The sequence below is a fragment of the Aythya marila genome (assembly GCF_965140915.1).
Source record: "Aythya marila genome assembly, chromosome: 1".
In the NCBI taxonomy this organism is placed as follows: Eukaryota; Metazoa; Chordata; class Aves; order Anseriformes; family Anatidae; genus Aythya; species Aythya marila.
In genome coordinates, this window is record NC_139042.1 from 20029013 (window position 1) to 20056410 (window position 27398).

Below are 27398 nucleotides of genomic sequence, written 5' to 3' on the forward strand. Positions count from 1 at the left end.
TTAGAGACATAATAGGAAGAAAACAGTGTTAATGAAGCATGATGTATGTAAGAAGAGTTTGGTGGTGTTTTTACAGGGAAAACCCTGAAGCCAGTTTTATAAACTTGACTTAATTAATAGCATTGTAAAATCATTTAGCTTTTCCTTCTTCACTTTTCCCAGAAGGCTTTCATTAAAAACTTCATTTTTGTCCAAATAAGTTCTTTCTTATCTTTAAGATAAAAGCCAGAACATATTTCTTGAAGATCTTTGTACTGCAGGAAGATGATTATTTGCACAACTTTAATTGCTGTCCAGCTGGGTTATAAGAAGGAAAGATACAACATAGGAGTAATTAATAGAAAGATAAATTGCAAATTTAACTGAAGCATTTTTAAGGTGATTAAGTCTTCCTATGATCAAGAACTTATATTATTTGTTCCAAAAGGATGAAAGTAGTGATTTTCACCCCCAGGGATATAAGAGTTTAGCTACCAATGAATCTGATCATATCAAGGCATACATTCTAGTTTTATTTAAAAGTAAAGCTTAGTTGACTCAGGCAAAATTTAGGCAATGACAGGTGGCTGCTAAATTTTTTTCTGATTTCCTGTTTTAATCCATGGCAGATGTGTTTCTGTTCTAAATTAAATGCATACGCTATTAGACATTTGTGACAACATTTTGTATTTAAATGGGTGTAACTTTGAAAAGTATTTTAAAAATAACAGGAAATAGTAAGTGGTAATCAATATGTATTTAAGGGATAGTTAGCTAATCGTATCACCATGAAAACTTTATTGTGAAAATACAAATTTGGTCATCACAGCCACGGTTTAATATTTAAACTCAAATGAACAGTATCTTCTTCTGCCAAAAATATCATTGATAGATAGTACTATGTATATAGCAGATTCACATGTTGGTCCCAAATATGATAGTCTTTATAAAGAAATATGTGAAGATGTTCAGAATCAGCAACGCTGACTTAAACCAGACTATAAAAGTCCTCTACAAATTAATCAAGTAGTTAGGTGCATTGCTAACTTGCTTAAATACGCCAACATCACCGTAAAGGAGAAATTTAACCTGTCCAAGGGGATTTGAGTCCAGTGCTGTCGTATCTGTTTTAATTGTGTCTAGAAGAGAAAAGTAGTATGCATGTAAGTAAACCTGGCTTAGCTCTGAAAAGAAACTAACATCTGGGAAATCATTTTTATGTGAAATATTATATAGAAAAAGAACTAGGTTGTGGATACCAAGCTCTTACCAGAGTGCAATTACTCATCTGAGTAGCTCCCCCATCCACTAACCCCTTTATTTCAATGGGAGTAAGGAATTCAAAATAGTTGAAGAAAAAGGAATTATAAAATCCTTCTCGACTTTTGCAGTCTTCAGTAAATTTACAGTCCCAAACAACATATTTTGGTTCATATTTTGTAGTGAGCATTAACACAAATCTTGGGAGCAAAATTTGAAGGTAATAACACCAAAAGTAAGGAATTAGTTCTTGTACCTTCTTCCTTTAAAGTAATAAAGAATGAATTATTGAAATTGGTTAACACTAGATGACTTCATAAAGGTTAACTTAAAATGGCTGAAATTTATTATGACTAAAATCTATTATATAATTTGGATAATTAAGTACATCCAAGCTATTCATATAAAGTATAACAGTACTTTCTTCTTAATGCTAACTATCTTTCGGCAGTAGTAGCTCTGTAGGAAAAGAACCCTCCCATCCTGGTGAACTACTTGAACATGTGTCTGTAGCGTACCCTTGTGGCAGTAAGGGCTAATAGCATTTTGGGTTGCATTATCCCGCTCCTGGGAGTTTACATCTGGATCTGGAATATGGCATTAAAATTCACCCCCTCCTATCAGCCTCCTATCAGCCAAATTGGGGAGACTCCCACGGGGAGTCTCACATTAACGTGATCAGGCACTGGGAGCACATGAAATATAAGAAGCTGAAGAGGGTGCATTTTTTAAGCTACAGAAAAGAGGGCTTAAGGTGGGCTTCTCATTCCTGCTAGGGTGTAGCTGTACTCTTCTCAGAAACACATAGAAAAATGCACAGAAAAAGGGCAAGAGGCAACAGTTGTGACATGGCAAAATGTAACTGGATGGAAGTGGGGGAAATACCACTTTTAAAATGGCTAAGCACTGGAACAGGTTGCTCAGGGAGACTGCTGACTCCCTGTACTTAAAGATGTTATAATTCCACCTGAAAAAGACCCTGAGCACCTTCAGCTAACTTCCGACCAAGCTGGTCCTGCTATAAGTAGGCAGTTATATGAGGTGACCTGCAGATGTGCCTTCTGACTTAGATTCTTCTATGGTTCTGTCTTGTCCAGTCTTTGGCTGGCACTCGTCAAGGGTTCAGGTCACTTACAGATCCCAGGACAGATCTCCAAGCCCTTCTAGTCTTAGATACTGCAGGTCAGCTAAAATAAGCTGAAGACTAGGCACCAAAGTATACATAATGGCACAAAACAGCTATGCTTAGGCAATTGAGTCATGTCCCGCCTCTTTAACTGGTTTCACATTGAGTCTTCTGCCCAGATCCAGTAGGCATTTGTAAAATGTTCCTAAAATGTAGGTCTGGGGTCAATCTTATGAAAATAAACCCATATCTTCTTTTTTTTTTAAAAAAAATAATAATGAGAGTAAGAAGAGGTAATACAATTATCCATTAAACATAAGATATTATTAAACAGAAGTATTCTTTAATAATATTAAAGAATAAAGGACTTACTAAAATTAAACTATCAAGTATTCTTTGTAAAGTAGGATAAAGTGTTCACTGAGGAATGAGAGGCTCAGAAAAGGTGACACCATAGCCTTTTGGTCAAGTAACTGTGTGAGGAACATGATTGTCTATTCCTGCTATGGTTTCTACAAGCAATGATCATTTTTAAAATCAAGCATTTCATGTTTTTATTTTTTAATATTTATAGACACTATTTTATAAAGATAATGCTCAGATGTATAAAAACATTTAGTTAGCAAAATCATGCAGAGAGTGGACGACAGGTTGACCATGAGCCAGCAGTGTGCCCTCGTGGCCAAGAAGGCCAATGGGATCCTGGCGTGCTTTAAAAGGAGTGTGGCCAGCAGGTCAAGGGCGGTGATCCTCCCCCTCTACTCTGCTGTGGTCAGGCCTCATCTGGAATATTGTGTCCAGTTCTGGGCACCCCATTACAAAAAAAGACAGGGATCACCTAGAAAGAGTCCAGCGGAGTGTCACAAAGATGATACTGGGCCTGGAGCATCTTCCCTATGAGAAATGACTGGGGGACCTGGGCCTGTTCAGCGTGGAGAAAAGAAGACTGAGAGGGGATCTTGTCAATGTTTACAAATATCTTAAGTGTTGGAGACAGAGGGATTGGGCCAACCTCTTTTCAGTGGTTTGTGGGGACAGGACAAGGGGCAGTGGCCACAAGATAGAGCACAAGAAGTTCCGCACCAACATGAGAAAGAACTTCTTCACGGTGAATGTGACGGAGCACTGGGACAGGCTGCCCAGGGAGGTTGTGGAGTCTCCTTCTCTGGAGATATTCAAGGCCCGTCTGGGCACCTGCCTAAGCAACCTGCTCTAGGAAACCTGCTTTGGCAGGAGGGATGGACCCAATGATCTCTTGAGGTCCCTTCCAACCCCTACACTTCTGTGATTCTCTGAAAAGCATTGCCACCTAAGCACCTAATACAAGATTGGGTTGCTGGTGTAATTTATTATCAGTGTCTGCATTGATTGTTCAGTACTAGATTTTCAAAGATCTCTAGACTTGTGTTCAACTGTAGGGAACAACAATGTATAAGAAGTGCTGACAATAGCGCATCTTTACTTTGGCCTGCAAAGGCACAGACTGTTGGATCCATTACATAAAAGGAGAACTGAGAAGAAAAAAAAAAAAAAAAGAAAAAAAAAAAGGAAAGAGGAGCAGCCAGAGATGTCAGAGATGTTTTTAAAGGTGATGAGGGATATATGATATGGAGATAAAGCATATATATGCAATGTGCTTTATACACTTTGTAATAATACATTTGTTCTAATAAGAGATGAGCCAGCACTTCTATACAATTCCATATGAAAATCTGATTAATTTTATGCTTCTAAAAGTAATGGCTTTACATTTATTGGTATTGTATTACTCATAGAACTAGAACTGAATCTGTAGGAGTATTACATTTTTAATACACTTTTAATGAGAACTTATTTTAAGTAAGGTGCTTTAATATAATAAAAAAATAACTTAAAAAAAATGAAATTGCATAGCACTACCCCAAAGTACTCAGGATTTTGGCTTATATTCAAAACTTCAATGATTCTAGCTAGTAGGAGAAGAGGGAAGCATACAGACTGGGTGACAGCCATAAGGAATAAAAAAATGATGGATGGTAGAAGAGCCTAAGAAAAGAAAAGATCTGAAATTAAATAACTTAAGTGATCAAAATTCTTTTCTTCTGAAAGATCGAAAGACATACTAGAAGAGCTTAATACTTGGCAGAAGTTTGAAGACTTTGCCTATATGTTACCAATGTGACTGATGTTAAGTCTTTGTGTGTACATATGAGACAGCAGACCCTATTTTTGACAAAAATATTCTTCTTTTGGATAAAAGATTCTTCACCATTTTGTCCTACATTTGTATTGGACTGGAACTCAAAGATCTGGTAACAGTAGAAGGGAAGTAACTACTGAACTGGAAACACTCAACAAAAGACTTTGCCTCTGTGGAAAGCTACCTAGGGCAATCAAGAGTGAGGAAGGGAAACAAAAAGGGAGACTGCTTAGCAGCGTGCCTATTTGCAGGGATTTATGGCAAAACACTACAGGAAACATTGGAAGATCACACACCTTAGAAGAAATACATTTATTAAAGGGCAACAGGTCAATTGTTTTTAAAACCATTTTTCATCATTTAAACTGTCATCCTCAGTGTCAAGAGCTATGTGATGTGATGTGATGTGATGTGATGTGATGTGATGTGATGTGATGTGATGTGATGTGATGTGATGATCACATCTGAGGTCTGCATCAGAACTGCACATTGTTAAAGGAGGAAGTATAAAGAAACAATGGACAAATATTAGTCATCCTAATTAACAAGAATAACCTATTGACCTGGAAATTCTTGTGGCACCTCTTGCAGAAATGGGGAAACAGTTCAAACGTTCTTTATAACCTATGTTCTGTCATGTTACATTTTTGACTGTAGGATTTTATCAGGAAGCACAATTATATAGTATTAACTGACTTACATGTAGTTAGGATACTATGGTGCTAAACAAAATACGTTTAGGAAGCAGGAGATTAAAGTTTCAGATATTGAATTAGGCTGCTGTGTATGAGCTGAAAATGAATCATGATACAATTATTGTTATTGCAGTATAGCTGCTGCATGTGTATTGCAACATACAGCTGGGAGAAATTAATGGCTACTTTTGGTTGCGTAAATGTATTTCCATTTCTTTAAAAGCCTATTTTTGTTTTTTGAAATTTGTTCCACACATGAGCTGTCTCATCTCTAACACAAATGAAACATGCTTGAATTAATTTACCCTGGCATTCCATCTAAAGACTTGAAATAAGTCTTTTTTTTTTTTTTTTTCCATACCATTCTTTGATAATGGGGATTATCCATGGGACAGTCCTCATCCAACTTTACAGGGGCATTTGTGTTGACAAAACCATGAACCTAAAGGTTTTTGTTAAAGATTTAGTCAAGTGTGCAAGGACCAGAATTTATCAGGAGATAAATACAGATGCAAAGCCAGCTTAAGCAAGTCTATGAGTTGGTGTTTCAGACAGCCACCAGTTAAGACCCCTTTGAAAAATATATAATGTACAGTGACTACTTTCAGTGCTTGTTGTGTTTTTTTTTTCTTATTTAAGTTCAGCTTTAAAATGTAATGGGAATAGTTTACTATGCACCTATCTTAGATACTACCTAGCTGCCCCTCCACATGCTTAAATTCATTGTTCAGATTCTTGTAACTTGATCAGAAGAAAAAAGATAAGAGCAATAGGCACCAATACAACTCTTAAGCAATAAAATCCCTGGATGCTTTAATGAGTAATTCACTGCATGATTAGCATGTGAACGTGTTTTACAGGTAGAGATATTTTATGCCTACATTATCAACTAAAACAGGCCAGGACCCACAGTCTGCCCCTGGGGCCGATGGCAAGTCACAACTCTCATTATACAGCTAAACCCACTTTCCTCCAGAGCTGGAGAGCTTCATCCATCCTGCCTGTGAGGAACAGCACCCGTCTATGCATTGTCAGCAAGTCACTGTGTAACACAGGTCTAGACTTTGCCAAGGATCATGCTACTAGAGTAGCAGAAATTGGCAGTGTCTCCTCTGCCTTGGCTTTTCTCTAATTTATTGGCATAGATGTACTCATTAGTTTGTTAGAACTTACAGCTCATCCAGGATGAGCACTTCTCTACACATGCTGTTATTCCTCTTGTTCCTCTTCTAAGTAGATTTTTCTCTGTTTTTCCCACATCTCATTATTTTAGAGTAGTACTCCTTCAGTTCCTACTGCTAAAGATATATTGCTTTGCCCAGAATAATTAGATATTAATTGAGTAGAAGAGAAGAGGAGAGCCCAGGAATATTATTATTTGGTGTAATGATAAAAGAAATGAAAAAAAAAAAAAAAGAAAAAGAAAAAAAAAAAAAAGAGCTGGGAGTGGAAAGACAGAATCCCAACCTTTTTCCTATTATTGTTGGAACTGTGGTCACTGTATACATGGGCCAGATTAATTAAAATAGTAAATACTGCAGCCACAGTTGTATCAGTATGATGTTCATTATGGACACTGTGCCTGAAAATTGCATTAAATAGATAGGACAGCAGACAAAGTCAGTCTGCAAAGCATATGTTTATGTCAACTATACCTTTTACTCTGGTTAGGTGAGAGAAATCAGAATTCAGTCCAAGGTTTGTAAATGATATATAATATATATGTATTCATCCTAAATTCAAATAGTTAAAACAGCTCCTCCATCTTATAACTTCTTTCTTGTGTCATGTCACATCTCTCTGCAAATTAATCTGCATTCCATAACAATCCAATTAACAAAAAAGATGTCAATTTTCTAGCAACATGCAGGTGTACAAATTAAATTAATCGATTAATTCTGTTTGAGCTAGTTCTTTCCTATTCCTGTTAGGAGAGACATGAAAAATCTTCCTTTGACAAGATTGCTTGTGAAATAGACTCAGTGAATTAGCAAATCAATAAGATAAATGTACTCATAGACGAGATCAAGTTAGGTCTGGTGCAAATCATGCCACACTTCTTCAGTTCTTTCAAATCTACTTTTTTCTTTCCCTGGTGATTTATAAGCAGTGAAAACTTCTGTATCTACCAAGGTGCTGAAAAGGAAAGAGCAGAAGTACCACTATTCCAGCCAGCAATTTATTTTCAAGGCTAATTGCCCTTGTACTAAGGAAATCAGTAGATGGCATTCCCTCTAAACGTACAGTGTCTTCATCGTACTAAAGTATTTTCCAGTGATCATGTGTAAATACTTAACAAAGAAATATAACTTAATACTATACATGTCTGATCTGTTGTTTTTTTAGAGATATTCCTGCACATTTTTTGCAGGCTTACATAATAGTTCTAATACAATTACAGCAGTTTCTAATGAGTATTTTAAAGATTACCCGTACTATAAAGCTTTACAGGTTAGAACTGAATCTGTGGAAGGCCTTGAGCACCTACTTTACTCTAAATTACATATGCCTAAAATGTAAATTTTCAGGATCCTCACTCAGCTATTAATTATTTTAAGCAATAAATATTCTATGGCAATATAACTATATTTGCTTCTGGCATGCCAGACCTCCAAAATATTGACAATACTGAAAAGAAAAATACTTAACCTTGCCAGAGCCTTACAGCATCAGCATTCACATTTCTATCTCATCTGCTGAGTCTAGTCTAGTAGATGTTGTAATTGCATGCTTCTTAGAATGAGCTTGGACAATGAGCAGGATCAGAAGACATGGTGTTAAGTGCAGCTTTTCTCTATCAGTTCTGCAGCCAGCATATTGACCACAGAAACTGGACTCATGTGTTTCTTTCCTATGGAGGAAGTAAAGGCTCAAAAAATACCATCTTTTCTATACTGTATACAACATCTATAACAAAAGTGAGAATTGCTCCTAAACCCATCCCACCAAAAAGATGTGCCTCAATATGCCTGAATCGCCCAACCTGAATCATGTCAGACAAGAGAGGCTTTGATTTGTGTATCCCATAATAGTCATGCTAAACACTGTAATTGTGGTGTTGGATGAAAGAAAGGAAGAAAAGAGGAACCAGACATTGCAGCACCAATTAAAGATAATAATTGCCAGTTTACTTAGGCCTTTGACTTTGTTGTATAAACAAAGGATCTACCCACACTACATAAATGATCAGTAACTACGTTACTCCCCACTGGACAGGATCATGAGTAATAAAACAACCAATATTTTTTAGGAAAGCATTGATAGGGAACCATCCTTGTTTCATTTACCTGGAACTCCTTTGTTTGGTTGTTTGTTTTCCAAAAAAAAAAAAAAAAAAAGAAAAGGACTCTGAGTAACACCTTTTCTCTGAACAAAGATATTTTCTGTATTTTTGTGATACACTTCTCAGAAATCAAGCCATGTGCTTTGGAGGAGCTGTTGAGAAGAGCCAGAGATCAGTAAGATTGTGCCTGAGTACAGCAGAGTACAATGTATGAATTCAGCCCTCTATCCTGACCATTTTCAAGTTGAGTCAGTATTGTTTTTTATTGGTTTACGTCCTTATGGCCTGTATAATCCTTTCTATGCATTGTTAAGTGATTAAAAGTAATTGTTTGCATCTACTGAATGAAGCAGTAACAATTTATGTAGGACCTTATGGTATGTATCTCTTGCATCAGCTACCATGGAAATTATAAGAAATGTCTGAATTTATTTCATTGCTATATTAATCAGCTACCTAATGCCATTTTAACCTAAGATCTGTCAAAAGCTCCTGGTTCCTTTGAGAATTACTACCCAGAAGGTATTTAATGTCCATGTTCCTGCAGGGAAATGAAACATCTCAGTGCTTGTCGGTCCTCTGGATGTTCTGTGAATTCCCTTAATTAAAAAACGGAATCTTAAGCACTTTGACCATTATCTATAATTTTAATTCTGAACATAAAATTAGATGACTCTATCAAACAGATACTCAAACTTATATGATGTGAATTTTTAATTGATCTAATTGTTTAAAATGAGGAACATCAAGGGCTTGGCATATATTTACTGAAAAAGAAAACTGTAGAACAGAATTTTTTACTGAATTTTGGATCTGCTGATATGCAAAGACTCATGTACACGATATTAATTTCTGGAGTTCCAGATCCAATTGAAAATACTCCCTCAGCTTTTTAAAAATCATCTAAGAACATGATCAGTGATATTTGTTAGATATGTGGAGCTAAACTGGCATTTGTTATGGAGAACTGAGGATCCAGGCCTTACAGGGGATTTTAAAGCATTTGAGCCTCTCTAATCAAAAGGGATGATGCTGCAAAGACTCTGATAATTAATTTTTATGTTTAAAAAAAAAAAAAAAAAAGGAAGACCTTATGCATTCATATAGATCAAGGAATCTTAGCAACTTCAGCACCAAGAATGTGAATGTTTGTCTTGATCTTGATTTGTGAGGGATTTCCTAAATTCCCTCTTGGAAACCCAACTTGAAAGCATGACTCCAGGCATAGTTTTGAACAACGGACCAGAACATGTAAATACACTTAGCCAATTTCAGTACTTCTAGGGCCACTGTCCTTGGAATATCTGCTTCATGATCTTTAATGTACTTAGTGAGTCACTAATGTACTTTAGTGAGTCACTAAATTAAGATCATAGTTTGAATGGTTAGCAATTTACACAGAAAGCTGAAGAAAGCTCATGTAATTATTCCATTATTCTGCTTGTGCTTTGCAGGTCCTAAAATGGTAGAATTTCATGGTCAGCAATTTCAGATCAACTCAAAGGATGGCAAGCCACTTTTTACAGTGGATGAAAATGAGGTTGTAATTGGCACAGATAAACTTCGAGTCACAGGTTTGTAAAGTTTAAGAAATGTCCAACTGATTGTCGCAAGAAAAACACAATAAAATGGCATTTTAAATAAACCATTGTGAAAAATGCTGGGTTTACCTCATTAGAAAATAGATATCTGAAGGTATTGTGACCTTTTTCAGTAAATAATCATAAAAAGTGTTAACAAAAAAGTAATAATATGTATGTATAAATACATATGCATTTTGTATGTATGTATTTTACTTAAAACAAATACAAGTAGTGATTGGAACTGTATTTGTATGGGTTTTCTTTTTTTTAATTACTTAAAATTTCTGGTGCATACTGTTAATTGAAGGTGGAAAAGTCTTACATATTTCTATTTGAGAAACCAGTTGTATTAAGGTTTATTGGTGAAAACTTAATTTGTGAAAATTAATGTTTATTTGTGAAAACTTTTTAGACTCTGATATTTTATATGACTTTTTCTTTCAAAGTGAAAGCCAATGTATTTCTGCTCTATGTGTAGCACATATGCCATGGGATGGTATTTATAGTGTATTTAAAATGTCATCTGTCAGAAGACAAGTTTGCTTTAGGCTATTTCTGCAAATCACCAAAGTACTCATTTACAAAGTAAGATGTCAAAGTTATCACATGAAAAGCTGTTTCCTTTTATATGACCTGATAAAGTCAACCTTCATTTTCCAGGTGTAAGGTTGCATTAAAACAGATATGTCAAGGTGTGATTTCTCTTTAACTGGAAGACTCCATCAAAGGAAATACTGAAATTATCCTGTAGCTTGATTTCAATTACGTTTTTGGTATTTTTAAAATGATTGCAACTATCATGTTAACTTTTGCTAATTGTCGGTCCTCTGAAATACTGAGGTCTTAATTTTAATGAATCAATTCATATTATTTCACTGTGCAAAACTACAAATTTGATAGTAAGTACACAATTAATGTTTCAAAGCCAAAGTTATGAAGAATGTGTTAATGAATTTTGTTTACACCTGAGGGTCTTATCTTAAGTTTTTTACTTTTTAACCTAATTGAAATTACAACTTTGTTTAACCAGGAAACCATATCAAATGATTATTGTTTGCCCAAGGGATGCTAAACTTTAATAGAAAAGAATGTTTAACAAAGATATGAAAAACTGCATAATTGTTAACTGATTTGGAAAAGGTCTATCTCTGCTCAAAGTAAGTAAAAATCATTCATACACAAGGTGAAATTGCTATGGTAAAACACGTATTCTGACATGTCCCATATTAATCTTTGGACAGCAAGGATAATTGTTTACTTTAGAAGATATTGTAGAAAGGCACATTGCCTGTTTCTTTTTTATACTGTAGTACAATTCAAAAATAAATCCATTAAAGTCAGTAAGGTTATTTCAGTGTAAAATTAACAGAATTGAAAGGAGATTCATGCCTACTATGCTTTAAAACCATTTGTTAGAATTGTGATTTAAATGATACTATTACCATAAAGGATAAATTAGTAATACTTTGATTACTGAGATAAAATTTTTAAACATTTTTCATAGAAAGATCTATGTCAAATGAATTTTGAAAAGTTCATACAATAGGTCTGCAACAGGCTTAAAATACATGAAGAATATTTTGCAGGGTATTTTGTACAATATGGTGAGCTATTTGATTTTACTTCTCATTGTTACATGAATTATGAAAAGCCCAGTAACAATTCATAAGAAAATCTGGCAGTTTTTAACTAAAATATAGTATAGCAGAGAACCAGTGTCTGTGATGTATAGTATTTCAGGAAAAATGCAAATCTAATCCAACCCAACACATCAGGAATTGTCATTTTCCAACAATTTGGAAAATGTTAGCATTTCCTAATTTGGAAAAAATAGGAAATGGATAGCAACCAGCTAAACTACATAGACATATTGTGGTGGTTTTACCGTGCTGAGCAGCTAAACCCCACAACCGCTCTCTCACTCCCCCTCCTTTAGATAAGGAGGGGGAGAAGTAAAGCAAAGAACAACTCACGGGTTGAGATAAGGATAATTTAATTAAAGGGAAATAATTATAATAATTAAATAAAGACTACCATGAACTAAACAACTTAACTAAGGGGAAAATAAAAGGGAAAGGGGAAAAAGGGAGGAAAACAAACAAACAAAATAAATGAAAGCTATATGGAAGTGCAGAGGAAAGAAATTACTCTCTACTTCCCACAAATGAGCGATGATTGACCACGTCCTTGAAGCAAGGCCTCAACACACGCAGCCGGTGTTCGAGAGGAGGACCGACGTCTTCTCAACGAGAGCCCACCCCTCCCCTCTTCTTCCTGTTTCCACCTTTTATTGCTGAGTGTGACACCACATGGTATGGAATATCCCTTTGATTGGTTTAGGTCAGCTGCCCTAGTGATGTTTCTCTCCTCACTTTTTGCCCACCCCTTAGGAGGGTTAGAGAAAGGCCCAATGCTGTGCCACTGCTGCTCAGCAGTAGACACAACACTGGTGTGATAACACTGCTGTTCCAGCTACAAGTACAGAGTACGGCACTGAATGGGCTGCTGCCGGGAAAGTTAACATTCCAGCCAGACCCAGTACACATATGCAAGACCATAGGGGCAGATAAGATCCACTCAAGGGTACTAACGGAGCCAGCAGAAGTGCTCACCAAGCCACGTTCCATCATTTAGCATCAGTCCTGGCTATCAGGGGAGGTCCCAATCAAATGGCAGCTAGCAAATGTGACACCCATCTACAAGAAGGGCTGGAAGTAGGACCTGGGGAACTACAGGTTCTCCTACTACTGTCAGTCTGACCTTGGTGCTGGGGAAGCTCTTGCAGCAGACTATCTTGAGTGCCATCACACAGCACTTACAAGACAAACAGGTGATCCAGCCCAGTCAGCATGGGTTTATGAAAGGCAGGTCATGTTTTATGAACCTGAGCTCCTACTACAACAAGGTGACATGCTCAGTGGATGAGGAAAAGGCTGTGGATATGGTCTACCTAGACTTCAGTAAGGTTTTTGACATCATTTCCCATTCCATTCTTCTGAAGAAGCTGTCTGCTTGGATGGGTGTACGCTTCATTGGGTTAAAAACTGGCTGGGTGACTGGGACCAAAGAGTCATGGTAAATGGAGTTAAATCCAGATGGAGGCCGATCACTAGTGGTGTCCCTCAGGGCTCAGTACTGGGGCCAGTTCTCTTCGATGTCTTTATCAATAATCTGGATGAGGGCCTTGAGTGCACCCTCAGTTAGTTTGCAGACAACACCAAGTTAAATGCAAGCTTTAATCTGCTTGAGAGTAGGAAGGCTGTGCAGAGGAATCTGGATAGGCTGAACTGATGGGCTGTATGAGATTCAACAAGGCCAAGTGCCGGGTCCTGCACTTGGGGCACAACAACCCCGTGCAGCGCTACAGGCTGTGGGAGGAGTGGTCCAAAATGGTCTCAACTACTGACAAAAAACAGTGCTTTATGTATCACGACTATAGTAAAGGGTAATATGTTGATGATGAGAATAATGGAACATAAGAAATTAATAGAATGAAGTTGCTTATCCTCCACTCTTTTTGCGGAAAAGTTGGCAATGCAGAGGCAATCAGTATTACATCACACTTTATCCAGTCTACTTGTTCTGCTTGCCTGTCCTTCATAATCTTTTAGAGTGTTTGCTAATTATTGACAGTGGTTTTCTAGTTCTGTGTGGAAAGGTTTTCAGTTTGAGTAGCTAACACTGAAGCTCAATGTGAAGATGTGTGTTTAATTGAAATGTTTCTGCTCACAAGCTATGTTAAGTATGTGACAATTTTAGTATATGAATAAACATTCTGCTGTTAGACTTTAAGAGGCAGATAGACCTTGCTTGATAGTGTGTGTGGGGAGGGTGTTAATTAAGCCTTCTGGCTTCAGTCTTCTCATTAAAATCCTCTCCATAGAAAATGAGTATCTTGTTCTTGTGCATTTTAGGATTAAATAATATTTATAAACAACATTCCATATATATAGCAAATAGCAAATGCAGTAATATTTATAAAATAATTTACGACTCCTTTACAGTCTAAAAGATAAAGTAGTTAAGGTAGGCAAGAGATCAGTTTAGGGCCATTTCCCAAAAACTTTTGCCATGAAGTGATTTTTTTTTTTGTGCGTGTGTCATACTGACTAAAACTTAATGTTGTTTGATGAAGTTTTCCTCACAGGAAGGTAACGTTTTAAACTTTCTTGGAAATGACAACTCTAGAATATATAAGTAATATATAAGTAAACCTTCTTATTCCCTCTTATGCACACATGCCCCTTTAATACCTTTCTCTCTGGAATATTTAAACTGGTATTTCACATTGGCTTTTTTCCTTTAGCTCCTATTCCCATGCAAGTAGTACTATCTCTATTACCATTCACCTGTCTTTCAGAGCAGGGTGTCCTGGAAGCACACACCCAAGAGGGCTCTTTTCTTCTTCTTCTTTTTTCTTTTTTTTTTTTTTTTCAAAATCTATTAGTTAGGGCACTTAGGAAATGGGAGACATGATCTGAATTTCCTTCTGTGGCCTGGGAAACTTCAGGCCTGCAATCCTGCAACCCAAGACAGTGCTCTGTGATGCCATGCAAAAGTTATGTGCACAACATAAGAAGATAGCTGAAAAAGAGCACTGTGTCCACTAGCAATGTGAAGCTCTGCCTGTGGCCCCATGTTCTCATTTCTTCCTTTTTCATGGTTCTCCTTCAAAAGGAGAAATAGAAGGTGAGCTCCTCAAAGTTGCTCACTGCCAAGTGTGGGCTTCTGTCTCCTCCAGTGAGGGGGGAATGCTTCGATGATAATGCTGTTATATAAAGTCTATTGGAAAGATTATTTTTAATTAAAATGCTGTGGTTGATGGTTTTTAGAACTATCTCCATTGTTCTTGGTTTGCACAGGCTGAGAATTAGTGATACAATCGGGCTTTTCTAGGGAGCTTGTGTGTCTCTCTGCCTTGTTTCTGAGCCATGGTGGTGCTTAGACCTGTCATGCCAGAGCAAGAGACAGAAGCACATCCTTGAAAAATGATCTGTTTATTTTTCAAACAAGGTTTCAGCAAACATAACAGTGGAAGGTGTCCCTGCCCATGGCAGGGGGTTGGAATTAAATGGTCTTTAAGGTCCCTTCCAACCCAAACCATTTTGTGATTCTATGGTTCTGTGATTGCACTCAGGCGTCAGAAATCTCCATATAGATGATTGCTCCCCTCCTCCAGTCAGTTTTGCCAGGCTCCTCTTTCTGACATCTCTCTGTGCATATCTGGTCATCTTAATCACAGCAAGTCCAAACCTTGATAGGAATGTAAAAGTGGGCTAGAAGAGGCATCTGATTTATCAGCTCCCATCCCTTTCATGCCTGATAAGTAGGTCGTACAATGTCTTTTATAATCTTATCAAGCTACATCTCAAATGCAAGGAAACACTATTCATTTTTATATCGTCAAATGTGAACTTATGTGTAAAAGGCACTGTAGAAGAAATACAAAAGGCTGTTCATAATCAGGTCCCAGAGTGAAATAAGAAAAGTCTGTGAGAAAGAAGAGTTTCCTCCCCTTCTGTAAGCACTTTCTAACTAGTCTTGCAGTGCTCTGCATATTCTGTAGCAAGATATCATGAGGGCACCTTTGGTATGTGACATCCTTTGTGCTGTAAGAAGCCCCCAGAAGCCTGCTAGCCCACTTCTGAGCAAGCTCCACATCTAGTTCTGAGGGTGGCTTTAAAACTAAGCTCAAGGGTCAGTAGGACATTCTGAATTTTAATTACAAAAGAAGTAGATTTCTGAGTAATAAAGTTTAGGAATGTTGCCAAAGCAAAGCATTCAGGGTCAGAAAATATTACTAGACTAGACAAGTTAGTTTAACTTAAATAATTGAATAGGGAGCTAATGTATAGATAGGTCAGCTTAAAAATTGCTGACCTGATAAAGTCCCATTTGCTAAACAGAGATATCCCTTTATTAGTGACTTGTCCTTTTCACTCCTATCTCCTCTTTCACAGTGTCTGTGTCAACTGAAATTATCTTTTTTTATTGTTCCAAGTCCATGATAAAATGTTATACCACATTTGGCCCCACTAGTAATACATCCATTCATTCATGGCTCTCTGTTTGCAATTATGTTTAAGACCTTTCAGCCCATTTTAATTCATGTAATGCATTCCAGGCTGATTTGTGTTGCACTAATCTCTTAATCAAAATGTGATGTGGCATCAAAGTAAATACCTATGAAAGTTTATTACGCCCATACTATTATCTTTATCAACCAAGCTTGTCATCTCATTTACAATTCAAAGATATAAATGCATTTAATAATGTCATACCCAGTGCTTTACTGCATACAAAAACGGTGCAAGAACTACAGAAGATGGTGTTTAATCTGCTAGAGAACCTTAGTATTTTGTGCTCACCTTTCATACTGATACCTCAGTTTCTTGACTATCAGCTAAGTATGTATGGGAAAGAGAGCAATTAAATTTCTTATGTTTTCTCCTGAAGCCACTGATGCAAACATCCATACTTAAAACCTTTAATTCCACTTTTAATCAGTTTTGAAACTACAAATAGATGATGAGCTATGGCTATTTTATGGATTTCTGAAGATGACAGAGAAATTAAATGAAAATCAGGCAGAGCACAGAGTAGGGCTCTTCAGAGTCTGTCCATGCAGGTGATGTCTAATGTGAAGATAAAACTCATGAGTTGAGTTACAGACACAATTCTTTTCCTTTTGAAGTCATTTTTTTATTGTTTTATAGGCTCCACTTACCTTTTATCACCTGATTATTGCACTGAAAGCTAAATATGCTATCTCATGATTCTTGGAATATCTGTTGATGGTACTTTTGCAAAATATTAATGGAAGTGATGATATTCTTCCCTAATCTTTATAAGAATTCAAACTATATGACTTATAGCAAGTGGACTAAATTAAAACTTTTTTTTTTTTTTTTTTTTTTTTTCTCACATGCACACAACAGGAAACTATAAAAATGCAAATGTAAGACTAGACATTTAATGGCACTAATCATGCACCAGAGGAATTTTAGATTGGGTATTAGGAAGAATTTCTTCATGCTGCATTGGTCAAGCACTGTAATGGGCTGCCCAGAGAAGTAGTGGAGTCCCCATCCCTGGAAGTATTCAGGAGATGTGTGCATATGGCTCTGAGGGACGTGGTTTAGTGATGGGAATTGGTAGCTCAGGTTGATGGTTGGACTTGATGATCTTGAAGGTCTTTTCCCACATAAATGATTCTGTGATTCTGTGATTATACCACATCCATTTACTAACCACACATTTCTTGTCTTTTCTGCCTTCCTTCTGATTCCACATTCACTTTTTCATCCTGGTGTCATCAGATCTTCCAGAAGAAAAACACACACACAAAAAAACAGATTTATCTTCTAATTGATTACTTATCAATGACTGATTACTTACGTGTACATATATGTACTTTTTTCTCAATAAATGATTATTTATATGCACATATTTGTGCATATTGATTTTACCAGTACCAAGTGCTATCAAACTGCTCCCAGAAGTTTGATGCCCAGTGGGGGTCAAACAAATATCAAAAGAGTCTGATTAAGAAAACCAGCCTCAGGGAAGGATCGAATAGGAAAAAAAGCTCTCAGAAGAGACCAACCCCACAAAGTCGGCCTGAGAGTGGGACCAAATAAATAATGAATAAAGTTTGCCTTTAAATATGATCTGTGACACAGAGTTCAGAGTTAAACCGGGACCCCTACAGAAGATTCTTATGGGAAATTCTGTAAGGAAAACTTCATTCAGCATGAGAAGTTCTGAGAGACAGAGGCTGTATTTTGGGTAGAAAACAAGACATAAGACATAAGGCATAGGACACTACCTTCATTAGCTGTCTGACCATGATTTTTTTTTTTAATCTTAATTGTTGTCTTGAACCTCAGCACTTCACACCTAGGTTGAAAATTGACTCTTTTGTTGTTATGGGCAACTTGAATTCCTAAATAAATTAAATGTGCAGGAGCTAGAATTCATGTAAGTCCTTAATTGGATTTATCCTCTAAGATCTTGGTTTCTGAGCTATTACCTTTTCATTTCTGTTCTCATTGTAGAAGCACTCAATCTTGCTTCTATTTCAGACCATAAATTCTCACAGTAATATTGTTGTCCGTTGCATTCTGTGTTCTGTACTACAAGTTCTGGTCTTGAAAATTACTGCCTTTATTATCATATCATTTGTTGCACAAAATAACTTAAAACTGCAAAGAAAGAGTACAGCCACAGACTCTTGATTTTCAGGAGGGTACTGATATCTAGGTAATAAGGCTAGACAGTGGCCGCTTTATGGGGAGGATCTTAGGAACAGTTCAAGACTCTGTATCCACTTCAGCTGGGTTCTGGACATCTTGGCTTTAAGTTGCATTTACCTTCAGCTGAACAACACAAAAAATCTTTTGATATGGCTGACTTGCTTTGCTCAATCTACACAACATACCACCACATGTAGGTAAGCACCATTTCTCCTCTCTTGGTCTGAAATTACTCTTATTTCAAGAGCTAAACCATCTGATACAATTTTATGTGCATAAATACTATTTTATGTTTACCACATCTGACTGACAATCAAGAGAAATCTTTGATGAAGCTACATGGCAGCTTTTGTGCTTTATATAGAATGGTCTAAAATGCAGGTGATGTTTTAATTCTATAATATTTGCAAAGGTTTTGTGGAGCTTTAATTATCTCTGGTAATTCTAAAGGAAGTTGTATTATAAAAATCCTGTTAACTTATATTTTTTTCCCAAGTAGTTTAAACATTGACTGTCTTCTGACTTTTCAAATTCCATTTTAAGAATTTAACTTGTAATGTTGCATTAACAGTGTATTCTTTTGTTCCAATTAATACAATGATAGTAAAACTCTATCTGGATAATAATTGTCTCATTAGTTGTTAATACATGTTTTTGTATCTCAATTTCTGTTTTCAGAGTGGCTATATAAATCACTGTCACTATGTCTTTAATATTTGAACTTTTTTAATATAGTATCTTTCCTTCTTTCCAGGTCCCGAAGGAGCACTTTTTGAACACTCTGTAGAAACACCGCTTGTGAAGGCAGAGGCTTTTAAACAGCTTAGGTAAGAACTTATACATAAAAGCATAAATCTAATAAGTAAATGTTGTTTGCACATTTTTTTTTCATAACAAGGGATTTTAAACAATATTTACAGAACTAGTGCTAACTTTTCCTATTATGTGATAATTTATTTTTTTACTGGAAAATTCTACATTGGTGTGCAACTCTAGAAGTATTGCACACCATTATGAGATGATTTGTTACTGTTGGTGAGTATTTAAAGCCACATAATCTACTGTGCAAAGTTTTTCTGTACACTTTAATTTTAAAATTTCAGAACACATAAGTATAACTTTTTCTTCTATGTTGAAATAAAAGTTACTTATTTGAAGTAGGTCGTAGTCTTATGACAAGTCAAAATTTTTATAAGCTATTATCAGTCCAAGGAAACAGACTAGTAAGAAACATTTGGAAAGATACAAAACTGTGTCATTAAAAAGCAGTTTGGGATGAGAATATAATTATAAAGTATCTCCTAAGTTTCAAAACTCCTTAATCCTGGGATAGATTTCTTTGTGAATTACTCCGTGTCATTCGTAGTATCCCTAATTAGTTTATAATGTGTTGATTATGATGAGCTCAACTCAATCTACATTCAGTTCATGAAAATCTTTTATTCCATTTGTATGTCAGTTCAAAGAAAAATTAAATGAAGAGGACCTCTTTACAGTTTTACTTCTGTCCTTTCATACCTTGGCAGTCTGCTACTTTCTGTAATAATTTCTTAGTGTTTCCTCTCCAACAGGAGTAACTATTAGAGAGTAGCAGAAGATGATTAAAGCTTTCAAGAGCACTGTCTGTACCTTGGTGACTGAACTTGCAAATTGAGAATGGCAAATGAGAGGGAAACTTTATTAAGATTCTTCTTTTAATTTTCTTCATGATTTTCAACATTTACTTAGAGCGAATACTGTGTGTTTGCATTTGAAGACAGAATGGGCTTGGGACATCAGTTTTTCCACATGTTTATCTCTACTTTCAAAAAAGTGTTCCTTCTACTGTAGTAGAATTTGAATGTGACAGACTTCAGCCAATATATAGGATTGTGCATTGTAATGAACATTGTCTGGTTTTGGAGGGAGTGGACTCATTATGTTGTATATTTTTAATTTCCTGTGGTTGTCTCAGTTTTGATAAAGTAGCATTTATGAACAATTAAGACACTGAATTTTCTAATTACAAAGTCAAGAAGCTCTTTATAAATTTTAATTGGATATTTTCTGTAGTTGTTACTTTGCTTTAAATACATCATCAATTAGTATTTAATAGGTTTAAAGCTAATAGTTTCTCCTACAGTTATTGTACCATGTTACATTTTAAGTGTAAGCTCTTATCTACATTTCATTTAACAATTGCACTGTTTTGAGCTATATTCAACTATGTCTATTATAAATTTTTCATCTATTTTTGACACAGAATATCATTAGAAGGAACAGACTAAGATTAATTGAAGGTATTTATAAGGTTCTCCTTCACAGATGTTTACCTGGTGGTTTATCTGTTTAGTGATATTACCATGTCAACTATAAGCACATTTTTATCTATAATGTTGCTCCACGTGAGCAGGGTTCAACAGTAATAGTTAAAATCTCACTCAGTTCTGTGTCCAGTGGACTTAAAATAGCGGGAAACACAGATTCAGAATTTACAGAAGTTAACCTAATAATTATTAGGAACTATCTACGTGGTGGCATCAGCACTGACACTTGTGACAGACATTATTATCTGCCTTAAAGCCAGAGCTGCTAACTACCTGTGCTAGAAACCAAGTTAGCTTAACCCTAAGAAAAATGGTGAATATCAGGGCATGAAGCTATGTGATGTCCCGGCAGGCCCAGAAGACCTGAAGCTAAATCACAGCCATTCAAAATGCCTCGCTCCTTTAATTTTTTTGCTGTCATCACCACCCATAATCAATGTCAAGTCTGAAAGCAGAGGTGGCAATGATTCCATGAAGGGCTTCTTAGGAGGATCAAGAAGCAAATGTGTTTGTCTGCAGTGCAGATGCTAAGTTAAGATACAGAGAAGAGCGATTTAGAAAGCTCATACTGGAGAAAGGTTATTTTCAAGGGTAACCTTAAATGGCAGTGTAAACAAAATTCATGCATTCCATTGTGAAGAAGCTGAAACAAGTTTACCAATGCATGGTAATTTTGTAATGCTTTATAAATATTCTGTTTTATTCCACATTGTTAAATACAGGAAGATACCTATTGAAAAACACTTCAATATGAATTTTTTAAATGCAATTTTAAGTAATACTTTTCTATTTTAATTTTGAATAATACTTCTTTTACAGATTAAAGTAGTGACTATCTAGTTACAGGTAATAGAACCTATTTGCTCACCCCAAGCCTTATCTCCACACTTTCACCACCTATTAATCTTCTTCTATTTTTCTTTCAGTGGTTATATTGTACTATGTGAATATAATATGCTGGATGAATGTGATCTAAAGTGCCACAATATTTAGCCTTATATACAGAGAATAATGCTTCAAGAAAATCCATCCACTTCAACAGTAGTTGCATGTTTCAAGGAGCTGACTGGAAAGCTCTTAGGGGTCATAACATTTCCGCTAGTGTCATATGAATGGGGACGACATTCTCTGTCATTCAGGTTTAGAGCAGCATCGCAAACAATGTTGACACAAACGGCCTTCTGAATTACACATTCTGCTGGATTTCCTGTCCAAATGCCAAATTTCAAGATAGACTATTTTTCTGGAAACAAAATGATGTGTGTTAGAGCATATCTTTTTTATAGCTAAGCAATGGAGACAGAGTGATGCAATTACACTGTGGTTAGTACCTGTCTTTTCATTTTCTAGTTTGAAGGAAACACATCAAGTCCTTTTCAGTCTAATAGATTGAATTCACGACTCACCTGTAAAGAAAAAGAGATGTGCTTGCACTTACTTCGAAGTGGTAGGAAGAATTATAGGAACAAAATCTACATCTCAAAGTTGAAACATCCCTAGGTTTAAAATAACATTGCCTACTTCTATATAAGATACCATTTATCAGCTAATTGCATATTATGCATGATGAATATAATGCTCACAGATGAGTACTAGCATTGTTCTCATAGTTGCCACATACAGATGTCTGACAGCCAACAACTGAGCATTCTGACCAGAAGTCCTATGGGAAATCACTTTTAGTACAGCGTGTGGTATTTTGCCAGTTCTTCAACTCAAGGTTCAAATGTGACCCACATCATTCCACATTTCTTGGATTTGAAAAGTGCTATAGTAGGAGTGATGTCACTTTTCCAGAGAGTCAGCTTTGGTCAGAGCATGATTATAAATCTATAAATACTGTTAACAGAATATAGGTATATTTAACAGTCTACATGTATATTCTGTGAAGATTTCAATATTTCCTAGTGAAAACAGCCTTATTTTAAACAAATACATTCTATTGGCATTCACCAAAACTTTTAAAATGTAATTTAAGAAACTATTGTTCATATTTTGATGAAACACCTCTGTCCAACAATGAAAAGCATCAAAATATGTATTTATGAGTTTCTGATATTCATGTTGTAGAATACTGGTAGCTTGAGGGCATAATTATACTGATACATCTCAGCATTCAGTTAAGGCATGTACTGGTGGGTTGCTGGTAAACATCCCGACCTGTATATTCAAAATAAATACGTCCCTGTTGTGGCAGCCTGTAAGTTTACTTTTCTTATGGCTTCTTCTTCTCTTTGACTCTTTAAAGGAAAGTCTTACTTTTATCCTTTCCATTACTCATGCATAATCTATTGCCTTTTCCACTCAAAGTATAGGTTTGCTAGGGTTAAATTGGACAGTAAGAAACTGCTGGAAGGTGAAGCTCTGGGGTTCTATAAGGAAGGAAGAAAGTCTAGAAGGAGATGTATAGAAGCCAATCAGGGTAAAAGCATTCACAAAATCATTGCTTAATCATATTTGTAATACTAATGCTTACATGCTAATTGACTAAAAATACCATTTGACTAATTGAAGTACAGTGATTTTTATTTGCATTCATTATGCAAATTAAAAGCCCAGTCAGTCAGAAGAGAATGAATTACATAACAGGAAAGTGAGTCTACAATTATAAGCCAGTGTTTGTAAAGCATCTCTGCTCCCTGACTAGTGAGACATTTCTACTGCAATATAATTTTATGAGCCCTGGCATTAATTTGCTAGATACACATTTGCATTCATGTACTTTACTACTTTCATGTTAACTGAAAACATCATCACATACTTCTTTTGGAAGCTTAAAGATTTTCTTTCCGTTCAATTAATGGTTTCAAATCTATGAAAACACGTAGTGTAAAAGGATGGGATGGTACAGGTCATCACATTTATCACCTTTTCAGAAACATATCTGACAAATTTAAAGATCTGACATATATTTTAAAATACTTTATTAGCATAGGCCTGGGTACTATTTCACATCTTGTCTTCTAAAATGAAAGTATTTTCCAAGTAAAATCTCTTTTCTCTGTCATGGTTGCCAGCTTCTTTTTGTGCACCCATCTACTTGAAACAGGTTGTTCATTGGGACTGACATTACAAATTACAGTGCTATTTTTTTGCTTAATTACAACAATTCCTTATGTCACGTCTCATATTCTGTCAATATATTAAAGTACTAGCTCCATAAGCTCAAGTCATTTTTTAATTTTTCTTATTTTTCAGGCATTGAATTTGTAACATCTTCCACATAGGTTTGTACTTACATTCACTCTAACATATTTCTGATACATCCCTAGCATGTTACAAAGAGAATAACAGTAAGGGAAAGGAGGCCCATCTGCACTGATTATTTTCAACTAACAGTGCTCTCTGTACAACTGTTTTCCCTTCAGCCGAAATACGAAGATACTGTAGAGCTTCCAAACTCAAGGAAATGTACTTCAAAGCATTTACCCTTTTCACATACCTGGAAGCTTTAATCTGTCAAGATAATCTTTCCCCAGTATTTAATTTCACCATCTTTCTTGAGTTATGTATGAGCACATATTCCTGGTGGGCATGCAAGTGCCTGGACTACAAACAATACACACATGGCCAGCCACACCAAGCAACTGAAGAGCAGTGCCATTACCCAGCCACATCAACACAAATGGACATCACATAAGCATGAGTAGCATGGACAGCTCAGTCTTGTTCCTCCTCCCTGGCTAACCAGTATTGAGGTTCACTGGTGAAATACACACACACACACACACACAAATAAAAATAAAAAAAGGTTCCTCCAGTATCTAGCTTTGAACATGCAGTGTATCCAGTAGACCAGCCTGCTTCAGTTTTGAGTGCTGAGAACACTCAACCTGCTCACCAGATAACCAGCTAACCAGCTAGTTAGGCTTGAAGTTCACCACACTCTCTTCATACACACAAGCTCAGAGTAGGGAACAAACTCATACAGAAAATAGTTAGGATTTAAGATGAATAGAGGATAAACCACAGTAGTCAAGAACTGACCAGCCATTTGTTTGCACCCAACCAGCCACTTTTATCCCTGTTTCCTTCTATTTTTCCTTTTTTTCATCTCTTGGATCCACTTTGATCTATCTTTTTTCCTTTCTTTGATCCTTCCCCTAAACATCCCATAATAAGTTTTACACAACTCAGGAGGTCACCCTGCTATGTCTCAAGATGCACCTCCTCTTGCATGCCGTAGTAAGTCTTGTAGGCAATAACCTCTTTTACTCTGCTTGACATTACAGAAAGAGAGTTTACTTCATTGACTCCTCTTAGTGGATTTCACACCAAGGAGAATGGTCTCATTTGTTTCCCTCTGGTGCTCATAGGAGTGGTCCATTCTGTATTCTCTCTTTCTACTGATGTGGCTGGTCATGCTACTTCACTCATCGTTCTTCTGATTCTCAGCAGATCTGTCTTTAATTTATTAGCCTTTAGTAGCATTACCTAACAGAGCTGGCAGTAGGGCAGGATCCTGGCTAGCTTTTTAACTGAGAGCTCCCCAGGCTGACCACATCAGGTCAGCTGTAGATGCTGGATTGAGATTTCAAGGTTTGGTCTTTGTGGCCAAGATGTCTTGCTTAACCTTGAACATGCTTCGGTTCGAATTTACCAGTTTGTGGGAGGCACCCCTGCACTAGTGAAAACAGTTGGAGCCTCCATTGTTAATACACATAGATTAAACTGGGTCACCCAATGTTTCACCCAAAGCTGATTGATTTAAGGAATTTTCAAAATCTTATAAATAAATAAAGGACAAATGGACTATCTGACCTTAGGGGACTAACTCACTTCTGCTGCTTAGATAATCCTCCTTTCTGTAATGCTGAGTCTGTAGAGGTGCTCTCTCCTGCTCTCACAGAAGATGTTTCCCTCCTGAGGTAGGAGAAACATTTGGTGACCAGTGGAAATAGAGCCTCAGATCTAGCAAGCCTGTTTCCACATAGATGTATTGGCAGTCAGAGCTGCTCTCCTGAGCACCTACAGTGTTTTGTGCATCAGAGAACTGCCTCTGAAACCAGTGAGTGATACCTCAGTAACAGTAGAGGAAATCCATGCACCAACGTTAGTGGCCTTTTTGCCAAATAAGATTTCCCTAAGAACAAATGCCAGGTTTCTGCCCATTCTTGTAACTGACTTCCACTTAAGATAGTAAGGTGGCTGATGTTCTTCCTAAAGCCTCAGCTTTTCAGAGAAGTTACTTAACACATTAAAATCAATAGGAGTTATTTCTGCTGCTTGTACAGGACAAAGCCATTTACATGTTTTCCATGGCTGCTTATGTCAGTAGCGCAAAGACTGGAGGTATAACGATTTCTACTCCTACACTGTTGAACTGCATACCCGATAATGTCAGATTATTCTGTGAGATTGCTGAAGTGAACGTGTCATCAGTGATTAAAGCATACTCCACCAGTGTGCAAGCTACCGTGAAAATTTCATTAATGATTGTCACAGTTATAGATACCTTGCAGATGACCACCTGGAGCTCTTTCTGTAAGTCTATGATTATGCTGTCACTTCAAGATGTCTAAGATGTAACATTGAGCTGGGTAGAGCACCCCTTACATTAGTTTTCACTTACATACTTGCCAGCACTTATATCAAAGAAAGTAGGGGAAAGCATGAAACAGGAGTCCCCCACCATAAGGATGTTCATGTGGCAAATGAAACAGAAAAAAGGGAAGAAGAAAGGAGAGCATTTCTTAATAACAGTAGTTCTTCAAGATATATTGCACATGTGCATGGGCACTTCTCACATTCTTTACCCTCTCTCTGAGCTTTTATGTGCAGTTGTGATACTTCAGTTGTGAGGACAATGAAAAGAGTGTGGCACGCTCAACTACTGTACTAATGAATCAGAAGAGGGAAATGGTATGACCTGCTTGTTAGCAAAGACCTCTTCACTTGAGTGTTTCTTTCCATGAATACCTGTAGAACAAGTGGACATTATGAAGAGCACCTACTGAATAATTCTGGTTTCTTGAAATCTTTCTATGCTTCTAAATAACAAAGGAAAAAAATGGTTGAATCATATAAAAGGAAATGCATGGTGCATTTGAATCTGAAAGATATTTTTAAGGAAATAAGACTCATAATAAAAATACTAACCAAATTTTGACAACAGTGATGCAAAGAGTGTTATTATATCAGAGAAAAAAAAATATAACACTATAAGTTGTTTTATAATATCATTAAAGTCGTTTGAAAAATATAACCATTCTGGAAACATCTGTGGTGTGCCAGATTCAATCATATTCACCGGGTTCTTGGTTGTTTTTAATTACCTTGAGAGTCAGCACATCACAAAATTGAGGTCATCCTGGAGACCTTTTTTGAATTAGCTCTGCTTACCACTCTTTATCATAACCACCAGTCTTGAGAGAAGCTTCTATTTTAATCAGATCTCAGTTCTGATCTTCAGTCTTCATTCCTTCAATATCTCTGAACTGAGTGACAGTGAACAAACAGGCAAAAACATCTCAGTATTTAAGATGGTTGAAGCACTAGCAAACAAATAACTACACTCTAATAATCATGCCTGCTATGCTCTTGAATAGGTTATAAATGTTGTTTTGAATTGCTTTTATAGTCTTTTCAAAGTATCATTAAAACTTGGCAGTGTTTTATTCTCTTTTCAAAAGAATATATAAGTGCATTTGTCCTAGAACTTGAATCATTTCTTTCATATTGCTTACATAAAATAAGTTCTGTTATCCAAAACCTTGGGAACTGGAAAACATC

The 27398-nt window shown here is 36.3% G+C and overlaps 1 protein-coding gene across 5 annotated transcripts in view; it reads left to right on the forward strand.

The window, feature by feature from the left end:
• The window catches only part of SGCG (sarcoglycan gamma), a 140007-nt gene that overhangs the window by 97598 nt on the left and 15011 nt on the right, over window positions 1-27398 (forward strand). For all 5 annotated transcript variants that reach the window (XM_082780437.1, XM_082780438.1, XM_082780435.1 and 2 more), the window contains 2 exons: window positions 9977-10096; window positions 19115-19187. In XM_082780437.1, coding sequence (XP_082636563.1) covers window positions 9977-10096; window positions 19115-19187 — 193 coding nt within the window. The remainder of the gene's footprint in view (window positions 1-9976; window positions 10097-19114; window positions 19188-27398) is intronic.